This window comes from Lonchura striata, chromosome 5, assembly GCF_050655825.1.
Source record: "Lonchura striata isolate lonStrDom1 chromosome 5, ASM5065582v1, whole genome shotgun sequence".
Taxonomy (NCBI): domain Eukaryota; kingdom Metazoa; phylum Chordata; class Aves; order Passeriformes; family Estrildidae; genus Lonchura; species Lonchura striata.
In genome coordinates this window covers 9,998,038-10,013,838 of record NC_140707.1, presented here as the reverse complement: position 1 = coordinate 10,013,838, position 15,801 = coordinate 9,998,038, and the positions used below count along the sequence as shown (strand labels likewise).

At 37.2% G+C, this 15,801-nt stretch overlaps 1 protein-coding gene across 6 annotated transcripts in view; it reads right to left on the bottom strand.

The window, feature by feature from the left end:
- ELP4 (elongator acetyltransferase complex subunit 4) overlaps positions 1-15,801 on the bottom strand; it is a 140,139-nt gene that overhangs the window by 53,935 nt on the left and 70,403 nt on the right. Inside the window, exon 10 of one of the 6 annotated variants that reach the window (XM_085579588.1) lies at positions 7,137-10,542. The exons of the other annotated variants lie outside the window; for them this stretch is intronic. Within the exon in view, the coding sequence (XP_085435714.1) occupies positions 10,495-10,542 (48 nt within the window). The 3' untranslated portion in view covers positions 7,137-10,494. Of the gene's footprint in view, positions 1-7,136; positions 10,543-15,801 lie in introns of those variants that run through there. 6 annotated transcript variants of the gene reach the window in all.

The window sequence follows — 15,801 nt, the reverse complement described above, 5'->3', positions numbered from 1 at the left end:
AGAATAATAAAAATGAAGAAAGCAATACTTCTTCCCATAGAACACTCCTAATAGGTAACCTTTCTTCTTGGTCTATATATTTTGTTTTCATTGCCAAGACCTGAATTATTTCTCTCCAGTCTTTTCCTTTATCATCATGATAAATCCAGACATATTCTAAACATTACTGCACAGGTTATTTTTCTAGTCCAGTGCTTTGGTTAGGAACACCAATGTCATTCTAGGCCTCCATTATCCCATTTTTTACTGCTGGAGCAAACACAAACCACATATCTTAATTTTCAAGGTCCTTGCAATTTAACACCACTTTAAATGTCTCATATAGCAGCATACCTATCCTATATCTGTGAAATCTATCTTTTGTTTTCTCTTCTTAAGTTTGGGATTGCTTTGCACATGAAAATTCCCAATATGTCTCATTACACTCTTTCAAAAATTCCTCAAAAAATTCCTCTTCTATCATAGAACATACATGCTGAACTGATCTAAGACTTAGGATATGTTGATGAAACCCCAACACAGCAAATCACTGACTTGTGTCTGCTTAAGAAGATAAGGACTGGCACTGTTAGCTTGAAAAGCTCTTCCAGCCTCATCCTAGTGAAACTGTAAATTATTTTTTTTGATGCAGCCAAAGGATTTGAGATAGGGTCATGGTGTGTGTGTGCATGTGTAGCTCTTTCCACAGCAAAAATCCTCCTTAAAAATGAGGACAGAGATGCTAGAATCATCATTCTGGATATGAACTTGCAAGTGAATCATCAATTCAAGGTGGGCCAACATCTTCTGTTGTGGACAGAGAGACTCTTACAGGGAGAATGCTTGTGTCTTACGTGTTTCCTGCCTTCCACTGACAGTGGGTTTTTGTTCTTTTGAATCAGTTTTATGGAACCAGGGTGCCTAAAGGACATGGGCACCATGCAACAGCAGAAAGACAAAATGAACTAAATAAGTAATGGTGACAGTGTCCATAGGTGATCTGTCTTACACAATCTGCAGCAAGATTTGATGGTACTAAGCAGACCTATCTCCAAAATAAGGGCTAAAGCAGCACAAGAGTGGTGGTGAACAATCCAGAAATAAGAAATTGTTCACAGACTTGTGCTGAAGGGAGGAAAGGCAGTGTGATGAAACACCTGAAGCAGTAGTAGTGTCAATAAAAGTGACTGGATTGATATGTTTTTTCTGTTCTGTGTGATTGAAGCCAGTTCTCTGAATATTCATGAGGAACAGGTTTCAGTCTGTGCAAAAGCTTTTTTGTGTTTTTGTCTTCGTGGGCTCTGTGAAGAATCAAAGACATCTAAGCATAAGCCTAGAATTTTTAATGTTGTGTGGAACTTTCACCAACTGTGTAGCTGAATGAAACAATTCATCAAACAGCAGTTTTCCAACCAGAGATTGCATTTCTCTCAGATAATCAACACTATTAAGCCACAAGGACTCTCTGTTGCCAAGGAATTCAGAAAACAGTCTGTGGAAGTGCCCACAGCATTTGAAGCAGCCTGATTTGAAGTTCTGCCTGTCAGCTGAACTTCCATCCCAGAGGACAGAGAATCCTCCTTTGACTCTCTAGGACATAAGGCTGACTATCAGGCTTTCTTTTGTTAATGAATTCATATTAACAGCCAGCCAAGAGTTTGGTTGCTAATCAAGTGTAGCAGTAAAGAAGCTCAGGCACTAATCCAGCTGCTGAAGGCATTTCAATATTTGATGTCTTTGAGTCATTGAATGATCTGGGTTGGAAGGGACCTCTGGAGATGATCTAGTCCAGTCTCCAAGAAGAGCAAGATCCTCCCATTCTGTTTTTTAAAAGAAAGATGAGGAAGGTGAGAAGTGAAGAGGAATGCAGGATGGATGGGAGCATCAGTCAAAGAGCAGTGATCACACCTCAGAGATAAACAGCATTTATAATATAAATAAATACACATCCCAAGTGCTGCCTATGGGGCCTGATTTAGCACTTTAGTTACATTCACTCAAATTTTACAGAGTTTAAAACTGTATGGAAAGTACATCCCAACATGAAAACTTTTAGTAAGAATGTTGCTAATTAAGTATTTTCCAGTAGCTCTCTTGATGAAGATGTAAGGTCCTTAGTAAACTGAAAGTCTGAATTGACACTTTTCAAACATGTGCTGTATCTCAGGAATTGCATTTATGTGTGGTCTGTGAAGTGTTTTTCAAAGGATTGATGATGTGTAAAGCTTTATCAATGCAACAGAGAGTGTTACACATTCTCCTTTATAAAAATTACTGCTTTTTTTGAAGTAGAAATTTAAAAGTCTCGCTTCTGTAATACAAAAGCACTCTTAATGATCTCTTATTACTTCTAGAATAACACAGGGGTTACGAACCACCACACTGGATATGGAAACTGATGAGGAAGCCTACCTTGAATTACAGACCATATTTACAAATAAGTTCATTTTCATCTTAAAATGTAATGTTCAATGGCATTGCACATACGTACATTTCGAGATCCTAAGACGTAACTAGCAAATTTAAGTGTACAATTAGATTGACAAAATTATGTTTAATATTTTAAAGGATTACTGGTTATCTTGAAAATGATATGATATTTTTCATTTGCTTTTAACTGTTGATGAATTTGCAGACACCAACAGTTCAAATCCCTCCCTCCCTTAGCTCCTCTGGCAGTGCAGTGGTAACAGGATGAAAGTCCTCTGCCACCTCCAAACCCCTCTAATGTTGCTGTACAGACAATAAAACCAGTGCACGTATTTAATATGCAACAGCAGAGGCTTGAGAAAGGTCTCATTTTTGTATGACAACTGCCCATTCTGATGTGGACAAGAACATTTATACATGAGGAAGGTCATTACATCAAGCTTTTGATGTCACACAGTAAAGAGCACACGCACAAAAAAAATCTCAGATCGAGACTAAGAATTTAAGAAGTTATTTTTTAAGAAGTCATGGTTAATACCAAAGGGAACATTAAAAGAAAAGGTTCTGGAGCCATCCACACACCAAACAGTTTCCCCCAAGGAACAGAAGATCTCAAGGTAGGTAGATGCTGTGGGTAGGTGGGTGCTGTGCTTGGGCTGCCAGGTCTGAGATGGTGACACTGCTTTGTGTCCCCAAGACAGCAAGTTCAGAGTGACCAGCACCCACTCAGGGCACTGTGTTGGGCCACAGAGGGACACCCAAAGGAAAAAGAATCAAAATGAAGTCAATTAAAAGAAATAAATGAACAAATATGGAAAGCAGGACATAAATGATGGGTAGATTTAGCACACTGCTACTGTAACAGGTGAGCTGAGCATGGCTGTGTGGCTGAGTAATTCTTCCCTGCCTTCAGAGCAGCTGGTTACTAAGATTAATGATTTGTATATTCAAAAGGGTGTTGATTCTTCGGGACTTGTTGGCTGGAAATACTGTAGGAAGCATGGTACCCATATCATTTAACTTCCTCCCGACAACTAAAATAGATACAAGCACAATATTCAGCTGTCAAGCATTTCAAAAAGATTACTAATTCAGTTCAAACTTAATCTGCTGAATGAAAGTACTTTAAAAATGTATTTCAGTTCTAAGTGACTTGTGTGTGAGGGAAAATTAGGCTGATAGTTATGTGCCACTGCCACTCCCCTGCTCAGCAACAGGAATGGGCTGTGCTTATTTGAAAGGACAATTTGACTAGGGATCTTGGTGCTGCTGTTAAAATACAAAAATACCAGCAAAAACAGGCTGTTACACAAACCAGTGAGAAATCAAAACATACCCCAGAGTGCAATTCAGTGTTTTCAAACTGCATTATCACACAATCATAGAATATCTAGAGTTGGAATTTGGAATCATAGAATATTTCAAGTTTGGAATCCAAACTTGTGTCTCTCTTTTAACTCAATATAGGGAAAATACAGAAGAAAACTACAAATAAACTATCTACCTAGAAACAGAACTTTATTACTCTAACTATTCAGAAAGGTTGCATTCAAAAAAAATAATTATATCTGATGAAGCACTAGTGATGCACCTCACTAATGAAAAGCAGCACTCTTGATGCTTTTACTTAAAATATTATGATAAAAGTGAACTCCTACAAAAAGGACAATATTTAGCAAAAGGGAATCCTAGAAAGCTTTTTACTCTGAAGATAATTTAAGTAATCTTACCCAGAAAAAAAAAAACAAACAAGGTCTGTTTTGTTAGATCATATTTGTGCAGTCAGGTTTTTAAACAAGTAACACAACATGAATAAATTTACAGTTTGGAAAAAAATGAAAAGATTTCTTATGTGACAGAAAAAAAAAAAAATCGCTTTTTCATTCTTTCTCAGGTTCTGTGCTATCCAAATGCTCCAAGCAGTTCTAAGTTTTGGTCACGGTCAACAGAGTAACAGGTACTTTGCCTGATGCTTGACCAGCACTACTGGTCTATGAATTCTAGCAAAAAATAATTTCTGTTTCACATCCCTCTTGAACTTTATCTCCTAAACACCCAATATCGCCCTGGTTCATCTCACAGGAGTAACTCTGATGAATCAAAGATCCCCAAATCCTTCACAAACCCAAAATGCTTTAGGTTAGGAGAAAGCAGCAGTTGCGCATCCACAAACAAGGAAGTCTAAGGGGAAAAAAATTAAAAATCTCTGCCTATACACGCTTTGCAAAAAGTCTCCTGACACAAATAAAAGGATCCTCCCCAACATATGGAGGAGCTGCTATGCCCTTCCGGGGATGGTCTGTAGCTATGTTCACCTCAGGCACGCCAAGGAGAGGTGAATTGTCAAATGCAATTTCCATCACGGGGTGGTTTGGTTGAGGCAGATTAGTTGGATGCAATGATGATAGATAGTTTATCCCAGCCCCAAACTGCCGCCTGGGAAATCTTGCACGCAAACGAACAGAAACTCAGGCGTTATTAGTGTCAAGAAGGTGCACACAGGCAAAATTTGGTTGGCAGTCAGGCAGGATGAATCAAGGCGAAAAAGTGACCAATTGCATGTTCAAAATGGAAATTGATAGGCATGTTGTAGTTTGGAAGGGTTTTAAACACCAGAAAAAAGTCATGCATTATTAATTATTCAGGGATAAATATTTAAAAAGTCTTGCTCTATGGAGAAATACAGTTTTTAAGTCAATGTAAATTACATGTATAGCGTTCTAATTTTGGGCTTCTTTATCCCAGAAGCTTCACTACGACAGTTCAGAGGACTTTTTATTATATAACTTTAAAATACTCCCATTCAGAGTATTGCAGATTAAAAAATTATCTACCAAATAAAAACTTTAAAAACAAATAAACGGTGGATTAGTTTCCTTGAATTATTTGTAAGCGATGCAACCACTTGTGCCCCTTGCAGTAGAGTACAATGCTCATATTTATCACCTTCACCTTTTCAAACTTACCTAAATATTTAATGAACTAAACAGTAGAATCCACCTGTGTGAGCAATCACAAGCCTTGGTTCTCTAAATAAATAGCAAAAAATTGCTAAAAGAGAATGTCCTCAAGTTTCATTGCCTGAAGTGATAGGCTCTGACAAATCTAACAGCTCTTTCTGTGTCATTCCTAATGCACTTGTCACTCAGTATTATCCATCCTCATTAATGACAATGGGAAAGTTTATCTTGGGAACACGTTTTAAATCATCCACTCTTTACAATGGGGCCATGAAATCTCTTACAAAACATGAGGCGGGAACTACTCTGACAACAAAACCCCTTCCTGGCAGCTTTACTCTTAATTCCTGTTCAAGGAATAATGTGTTTATCATACAACCACACGGAACAATATATTAGATGAAACTTGAAACAAGAATGGCTGCTCTGATTTTTCAAGATAGAAAGTGATTTTCCAATTTTTTTTTTTTATGTTGGGAGCATTAAATCTTTCAGGGATATAATTTTGTATGGAACCATACTTCCTCTTTAAAAAAGAAAGTTATAAAATAGTTTGAATACTAATAATATCACAGAAATAGTGATACTGCTCACAAAAAAATGATGGCTAAGGGAATATTCCGGGCTTTGCACAAATTCTGATTTACTTGTAGATATTTTTACCAGAAGTCTAGCTTGTATGTACAAAAGCACTCCAGTTAGGCATCATTTCCAGCAGTAATATTCTGTTTTGATTATGAGTTCTGAAAACTGATATGCCCCCTATGTCAGTGCTATGCAACAGATGGATTGCAACTATTTCCTTTATTTTGGATGCCCTAATGTAAAAACTACAACATTCATTGCTTCTCTTTTCATCATCTCATTTATACCACCACCATCAACCTTCCATAAAAGCAGCAGTTAACAGAAGTTACTTTCAAATGCATCTGACTGCAGCAAGTGCTGATTTTTTGGATCATTTTGTAAAGTAACAGCAGAATTTCAGGATGAAAACCCAAGAAACAAAAAGTAATGAAAATCAAAGAAGTTGCAAGAAAATATTTCAGTTATTCCTATTTGTGTGAGCACAGACAACTACACTGAATGTGCAGGATAATACTGCCCTAAAGGATGCAAATACACATCAGGGTGTGGATGAATAAAAATGGGGAAAGAGAAGCAGTAAAGACCATGGTACAAATAGAATTTTAGTTCAGACAGAGGAAAAAGTGCTTCTTATATGAGATTATAAGTAATCCACTGACAAAATCCTTTCGCTGCAATGTTTCTATAACAGGCCCTTACTCTACTAACACAGTAAAAATTCTCCTTTATATATTTAGGGGTGTTTCAGTAGCCTGAATCTAATTTCCATGGCTTTCTCAAAGTCAAAATCCCCTTTTCAGATCCATAAAAAAATAATCAGAGATGTACTTCCACCTTAAAACTGTCTTTTACATAACATGACTGTGGCCTTGAAAGTTTATAAAGTAGCCCAAGTTTTTGTAGGACAGCCAGAACACAAAAAAGCCAGTTCTTCTTTCTTTGTTTCCACAGGTTTCCACGAACCATAATATAATAAGCCTGAAATTTTCAAGCTCTTGCTCAAGATTTTAGCAGGCAGTAGCGATTTGCCTTCTTATTCTGCAAAAACTTACTTTATTAATAGAAAAATTAGAAATAATGTGGCTTCCCATTTAACTGATGAGGAATGAAATACCTTGCCAGTAATCTCTTATCAAAATGTAAAGGAAATCTAAAAATAATAAAACTTAAGCAGGACAGTACTAAAACAAATATCTTTTAATACATAGCTATATAAAAGTAGCTACATTAATGATACAAACACAAAAATTAACGTAATACTTTCAAAGATTATATTAATTTAAGAAATGCCTTTAAACAAAATAAGAATTACATTTAATTATAGAGCTCTTCAAAGCATCAGGAATCTCCTTTTAGTTACTTACTGAAATATTTGCACACATTCAATATTTATGCTGTCTTTCCCTCTATCCATTTTTAAACAGAATTAAAGGAGAAGATAAAACTCTGCCAATAAAATGACAGGAAGGCTATTTTTAGTCTAGATGATGTAGACCAAGCATAAACAGCCCATGGCTATGCTACTATTGAAGATCAGATCGAAATACAAGTACTAGATTTCCTTCCTATTAGGTTTTTTTTTAACAGCAACAAGAATTACAAATTACATACTGGTCTGTATCTCTTAATAAATACTCATCCTAGAAGGAGAAGAATTTTTTCCTTCATTAAGACAAAAAAAGCCAAAAAAACCAAGCTGATGTAACTCCTGCCATGCTTCTCTCTGGTAGAAAAAGGTTAGTGAAAGTGCATTTGGGGCAGTAGAGGAAACTTGTAACCTGCCCAGAATTAGAAAGCCTTGCACCAAAAGGTGAGAAGTGTTGATTAGCAAGTTTACCATGCTGCTTTCAGGGCCTTTAGATCACAGACCTGAGACATCTCAATCTCCAGAGACTGCAGGGTTTATGGATCAAGCAACACATGACTAAGTCCCTAATAAATCCTTGAGAGAAGAGATGAACCCAATGGATAACTGCACATCACAGAGAACAGAAAGAACACGCTGCTCAGTTGTAACATCTGGCACCTCCAGTGGCCATGGGCATGTTCATTCTGTACATCACACACTGGATGTCCAACGGGCTGCAACCACGAGCAGGCTTGCCTTGGTCAGCTCTTCTTCATCCACTCGTGTGTTGGCTCACAGATAAAAGCAGCTAAGGGGGAATGTCCAAACCCTGAGCTAACCTGGAACAGCAATCCTTGACTGAGAACTCTCCCAGACCACAAGTGTATCTGCAAACTGCACAGAATTCACAGAATCACAGAATCCCTGGGCTGGAAGAAACCTTCAAGATCACCAAATCCAACCCAGCCCCACACCTCAACCAAACCCTGGCACCCAGTGCCACATCCAGGCTTTGTTAAACACACCCAGGGATGGGGACTCCACCACCTCCCCAGGCAGGTCATTCCAGAACTTTACCACTCTTTCCGTGAAAAACTTTTTCCTAACATCCCACCTAAATTTCCCTTGGTGCAGCTCTTGGTGCTCTCTCATTCTCTCAGCGCTGCCTGGAGAAAGAGGCCAGCCCCATCTGACCACAACCTCCTGACTCAGGTCACCTCTGAGTCTCCTTTTCTGCAGGTTTAACACCCCCAGCTCCTCCCTGCTCCAGCTGGAGAGTCAGGAACCAGCCTGGGTGAGGCAGTCACTGAGCAGCTCCTCCCAAAACTCGGGGAATGTTTTGCTCACAAATATTCAAATGCTCAGCAGATATGGTGGGTGCATCACGGAGACTTCAGAAATCCACACAAGACTCAGCTCCAACAGCCAGATCCTCAAATGTTCACATGTGGGCCACACAAGCCTGTCTTTCCCAGAAAAAGTGAGTGTACAGTGCCTTAGCAAAGATTACTGAAGATCTCAAAACTTTAAATATTGAGCAATATTGAGCAAATTACCCTGCTTTGGATGCAGGGTGAAGTGGATTTCTTTCAGTGCAGTACTCACATCCTCCCACTGCAAAGTGGCAAACTGGCTGGATATCTTTGCTTTCTGTTTTTGCTTTGCAGCAAGACTCAAGCAGACACACTGCTTGAAGATTACTGGTTTAATAAAGGATTTTTTGATTACTTTATGAGAAAAAAAGTAAGTCCATTTAGCAACTGTTTTGTAAATGTGAACTTATGAACACCAGAGTGAATTCTTGAGTAATTTTTGCTATAACAGACTTCAAACAGGGAAAAAAGTAGATGAAGAGCCCATAGACAGTATTGTCATAAGCTAAAAGCAGGTTTTTCAAACCTTAAATACCTGAAATGAGGCATTTAAAATTAACTACTTTCAGCAAGTGCTACCAGCTGTTTTCTGAAAGCCAAGCAGACTATGTTTGGTGTAAGTTGGCAGACAAATTCCCTTTATTTATTTATGCATTTATGGACATCAATAAAAAGCTTTAATTATTGTACTCTATACAATTATTGCTTACTTTCTTCAGAAGGAAGGAGGAAACAGAACAGTTAATTCAGTGATATTATTCATTCTGAAGTGGGCCAATATGGTGTCAATGCTAAGCTGGCCAGAAACACCACTTTAACTGCAATAAATAATGTTTTCCTTCTAGTAGACAGCATCACTTGATATTTCAAAAGCCAGTGGTTTCCAACATGCAATGAGAAACTTAAAATTACATTATGTGTGAGACAGAATCCTTTGAAAACCCTAGGAAATGTAACTGAGAGAAAACAAACACAAAAAATACCAAAACGGTGTAACTAAAACAACCGTGAGAAAGAGAGCAATAAAGATGGCCTGACCAAAACCTAACTTTACTCAGACTTTGGGCACTGTAGTCCCCACCTGTTTTGTTTATGATAATTACTTTTTGCATGATTCTCTTGGCCAGAAATATAAGAATAAAATGTACTCTGAAATTTAGTTACAAATAATATCCCATAATTTAGCCAAAGCAAAGAGTAGTATTTGCACAACAATTACAGAATATTTTTTCTTCAGATACAATACTTTGCAGTGAATGTTTATTTTTTTCCTCCCGTCCCTTTTTGGCACTTTCATGACTAGCTTACTCTCAATAAAAATAATTTAAAAACCCATGTTCCTGTATGTTAACAGCTCAGTAAAGGGCCATATTTTTTGTGAACCAGTAAAATGAATAGATCACAAAAATGGTATGAAAAAACTTCTATAGAGGTGAAAAATTTAAAGGAACTATAAATTTGTGGTTTCCTTACAGATTTACATTCATCCAAAACCATTAATATTTTCAAAAGACTGGAAATTTTAACACTTAGTCTTGAATTTCCAGAGTTAAAATAAAACATTGGAAATTTAAGTGTGTTACTAGTCATGACAAATGTTTAGCAGCAGTGGTCTGTTTTCCTACAAAATGCCATTTTAACCCTTTACAAGTATTAGGTAGGGCTATCTTTCAGTTTCCTCATTCAGAGAGTACTTGGAGTCACTTCCTACCCAAAGATGATCATAAAAACCATAACAAAAACAGCACTGAGACAAGGAGATCCAGAAGGATGCACATCTTGGACATGGAAAATCCTCCTCCTCCCATCCCTTTCACTAAGAGCCCTGAACTTCAGGGCATGGCAACAATGGTACAATGCAGACCTGTGGATGAGAAAATGCGACTTCCTCTCAGCTTTCATTTTTATTTTCCTGCCTTTGCAGAGCTACAGAAAACCCGAGATGTGTTTTACCATGTAACAGCCCGATTGGATTTGTTACTCTTCATAAAATGAGAACACAATACAATGACAAAATATCCAAATTTGATTAAAACTTGTGATATTTTAAAGAGAATTTATCCTGCTGAGAACTACTACAAATATGGGGTTTAATTCTTTTTGCTTCTTAAAGTCTCACCATCAATTCTAACTCATGCCCTCAGACCTTTGTCTAAAGCATAGTGAATAACACAATAGTGAATAATATAATAGTGAATATATAATAATAATATAATCCTTTATAGAGATTTGCAGAGAAAGACATTTTTAATCTTTATCAACCAACATTTTTTACAAAAGATGTCCTTATTCTACCTGTCTCCTAATAGTTAGAAAGTGGGAATATGTCAGCTGCTTAACTTGTCTGGCAAATACAGGAGAAGTTGACCCACTTATTTACAGACTGAACAGGCCAAACCCTTTCATGCTGCAACACTGACCCTTAGCACAGATCCTGAGAATGAGCAGCCCATTACAGCATGCACAAGTGACCTTCCAGTGCATTAATGACTTGGTGGTACATGTTCTTCCCTTGCAACAACACGTGGCATAAATATTTCTAAACACCAGAACTATTTGTTTAAATAAGTTCTGTTAAATGGCCTCTCTTTGCTAACAAGAAACTGCAGTTGCACTGTATTATAAGGGTTAAAGTTTTGAAAAACTGAATGGAGCTCTCACATTACAGTGTTATACAACCCATAAGACAAACTTAATTATTAAATAAATTTCAGGATATTACAAATCTTCCTATGAAACCTAACAGTTAACAATATCTTCCTGTATTTGCCTACAGACAAATAATTAATAATTTAATTTACATAAATCAGCAGTGTACAACAAGAAGGTGATATTTTCAAATTAAATTCTTGCACATGTGCACAGGATATGTGTTCTAAAATTCCAGATACTGTATAAAATTGATCACTTGATTTCAGTCCAGTATCATTAACATTCAGAGGGTTTTTCTTTTCAAACAGGAGCTCTCCAAGTATTGTTTCACCTCAAGTTATTATAATTTAAAAATACTCTCCCAAAACTTCAGCTAAATTGTACTGTGACGATTCAAAACACGTATATTTATTCACAATTGTTTGAAAGAATGTAATACATTTTTGACAGGCAGTCTTTTACAATATTGAAATCAAATCCTTGATTTCATCAAACCCTTCATATTCTGTGCCTTATTCCTGGAAGGCTCATGCCAAAGTGATTTAGTTTGATTTTCTTTAACAATGGTAGGTTGGCTTGACAGCATCTGACAAAACAATTCAGTGAAGTACACCATAGCAGGTAAAGAGAACCTGAACTGGCTACTAGGTGAAATAATGCAAAATGGAGCTTGGTATTAAGACAGAATTAGTTTTGCAGGAGAATATTTTTTTTTCAGTATTGTTAATTTAAGATTAAGAAAATGTTACGGTATTATAATCATTGTCTTTTGAACTATTTTTTAAATAACCTAGTGGTGAATATAATGGGGAAAATGGACAGGAAAAATCAATGCAAAGAAACCTGCTTTCACTGGTATGAATTTCAGCTGAATTTTATTCCAGTTTTTTACCTCTCTCTGTTGGAAAGTTGAGTTTTATATGCAGAGCTCCCTGCACTGGAGCCCCCCAGCTGGAGTGGAACATCCAGCACCAGAGTTTGCCAGGTAGGATGCATCTGCTCAAGGTTCCCAATGCAAGCCCCAGAGGTATTTGTGTTCTCAAACACATGGGGGTGAGAAAATGGAAGATATACACTTTCTGTAACACTTTAGGAAAGTTCTGTCTCCTCCCTGAACCAGGAGCACCTGGGAAGGTTCATCCCTGCCCCAGGCCCTGGGCAGCCAGGCAGACTCAATGCTGGCTTGGTAAAAGAAGGTTTCATTTTGGTATCATAAGGCCCTAATTGAGGCTCAAGCCTTGTAAGGACTCCTGTGACAATTTTGTCAATCTCAAAATACAGAGTTGTGTTGTGTATATATGAAGGTATACAGATCAGTAGGGAAACATGTATGTTGTATCATATATTGGCTTATTTTCCTTATTTTACTGAATGTTTGCTATAGAACTACCAGTTTACCTAAATTTATCATTAAGCAGTGTTTTACCTTTTGTCAGCTCCCAGGCTCACTTATTCCTTTTGTTAACAGTGGCCAAAAACAGTTCATTAATTCAACTGCATTTATTTACAAATTTACTCAACTTTAGAAACATCTGAGAAATATAATTAAGATGAGGGTCAGCCATTAATGAAGACCACCTTAAATTCCCTTGGGAGTAGCTAAAAGAAGTGATGCTCTCATTGCCATTTTCTAGTTCCCACTTCAACTGAGAGGTTGGTATGGCATGGATTTTAAATATATACTGATTTAATATATACTGTATTTTAAATACATGCTGATCCCATATGTGCTGCTGACAGGGTTGACTTGTTCCTCCAGAAGAAATAGCCTAAGCCCCTGTTTCTAAACCTGCTCTTGATGAAAAATTACTCAGGGAATGTTTGCAGGAGCACAGTTCTGGCACTCAGTGATGCTGCCAGCTCCTGAGCCCCTTAGGACCAAACCTGTGTGATGGTTTTACTGAAGCACTGCAGACATCAGCTCAGGCTTGTTTTGGTAAAAAACTCCTGACAGTGGCCACTTGCACCTTCCTTTTGCAAATAAGAAGTTTAATACAGTGTAATCTCTCTAAGATAAGCAATGAAAAGAGAGACACTGAAAAGAAGACAAAAAAAGTCAGAAATACCCAGATTTCATGTGGAGGCTACCTAAGCCATAGTTTCTGTTTTAAATGGCCAAAATCACCACCTTAAAGAGTTTTAAATCATCTTCCAAATACCAGTGTTGGACACACAGACACAATGAATACCAGGAGTTGCAATTATTTCTTACTTTGGCAATCATTAATTTTCTCACTGCTAGATAAAGACAGGACATTACTTGAATGCCTTTGGAATCATGTGTTTATTTTAAATTCTGTATAGGCCCAGTTGCTGGCTTTGGTGGTTATGTTTCCTTCCAAAGACAGAACCTTTTACTCTGGCAATTGCCATGGGGAAAACAAAATCCAGAGTGCTCCACAGTGCCATGCTGCATCTGCCCTGCTCTGAGAAACCAGCCACAGAACTCTAATTCCTTCCCCTCCTGTTAGGAAACACCTCTCAGAAAAGAAACTCCTGAACTTGTACCTAAAGCTCTGGAAACTTGTTTTTTGCTGTGTGGCAATTCTTTAAATCATATATGACATTTGGCTTCAAAATGAGCTGGCTTCTAAAGATTTTTATTGTGGGCTGCACAGGTGGTGTAGCCATTTAAAAGAAAATATTGGCTGTTCTGACTTGTATTTTGATTAAGAAAATGTATGTGCACAAGAACTATTCATTAGACAAACTATAATATAAAAAATTGTTTGAAAAAATCTTTGACTCTATACTTCTAATTGACAGTTACTCAAAGAGTTATAAATTAAGCAAAACTAGGGAATTAAAAAAACCACCCTCACAAACTTTCCTATTTGCAAGCGTTTATCTGAATGTGTCAGGAGTTTTAACTTTAAATAGATAATTTCAGAGGTCTGTGTTGTCCAGACAATAACAAAGGGAGTTAATCAAATATGAATCTTCTCCAACTGTCTTGTCAAACCAGGTAATGACGTCCTGCCAGCCAAACTCAGAGGGAACATGTGAAACAAATACAAAAGTAAACAGGCCCTAAGCTGCCCAAGGGAAAGTCAGCAAGATGGCAATTTCAATCATTTGGAATAATACTAAAGCAGCCTTAGGCTTTTCTCAGAATGGAAACATGTCACTGTTACTGCAATATTTGAACAAATCAGACTGCAAAAGAAAGGAACACTTATGTAATCACAGCCGTGGAACGGCACTTTGCTCGATGGTGAGGTGGAAAATAATTAAGGGAAAATGTCCTTTTGGTGAATAATTATAAATCTGCCTAAATAAGAAAGATAAACAATGTTTCCTTAGAAATTTTGAGCGGCAAAAAACCAAATTTAAGCAGACATTGCTTAAGTCTTGACGCTATGGAACAACAAAGATAAAGCCATGTCAAACAAAACTATGAAGCTACTGGTCCTACAAAATTTCTCAAATGTTGATAAAAATTACACTCAGAGCTACAAAGAAAGCAAAAAAGCACTTCAAGAACAACTCCGCTGAACGGCCGCGTTAAGACGAACGGGCTGTCATATCATTTAACTGAGAAATCAAAAAATATTTCAAATATTTGGGGAACTTACCTAATCAGTAAACGTTCAGTATGTGTCTAGTCATGTAGCCATCTTTTAGTCAATCATCAGAAAATCAAAGGCAAATTGGCATGACTCAACCCAAACTTTAATACCGCATGATTGTGTCGTGTAAGCTTGTTTTGTGCGAGGGCTGCTGTGGTTTTAGCAGAGAGATTAACGACCGGACCTAAGCTGGCCTCCAAACCTTGCCCTGCTGATGCCTCAAGCCCTTTGAAGTCTGACCATCATACCTGGCAAAACAACAGTGGGAACTAGGCTGGTGTCAGATCTAATCAAGTTTCCTGCCTCAGCATAGCTAACTATGGGGTACACTAATTGGCCCAATTGCGGATTATACCTTTTGCTACAGATTTGAGACAATAATTTAGTCAAATGATGGTTTTTATCTCCTTCTAATTAAGATTCCAAAGTGGGAAGAAATAGGATTAGACAGTCTAACTTCAAAATTGTGTCCTTTAAAGTGGCATGCACATAAGATAGATCTCTGATTATACTGCATATAGGAGAATATTGGTAGTAACTAACGTGTGAAGATTTGGGAAAGCTTGAAATAGCTACTGCAGCTTTTAGATAAGCATGGAAGTTTTCCTGGAAAGGTTCCTCTTCATAATTTATAAATGGACAATGAGCACTCATAAATATTCATTTAAAAAACATTTTCATCCTGAATTAAAAAAAAAAAATCTCTTTAGAAAACATTTCAGTCAATCTCATTTTGATGAAGAAGACATGAGGAAAACTGGAACAGTTAAAAGATTCCTTAAAAGGCTATAAAAAGGTAGAGTTCCTCCCACAAAACTACAATCTAATAAAATAGATTTGACATTCAAGGCTTTTCACCTATGAGGGCCAAACTATAAGGAATTATTTAACTGGTGAGCAAT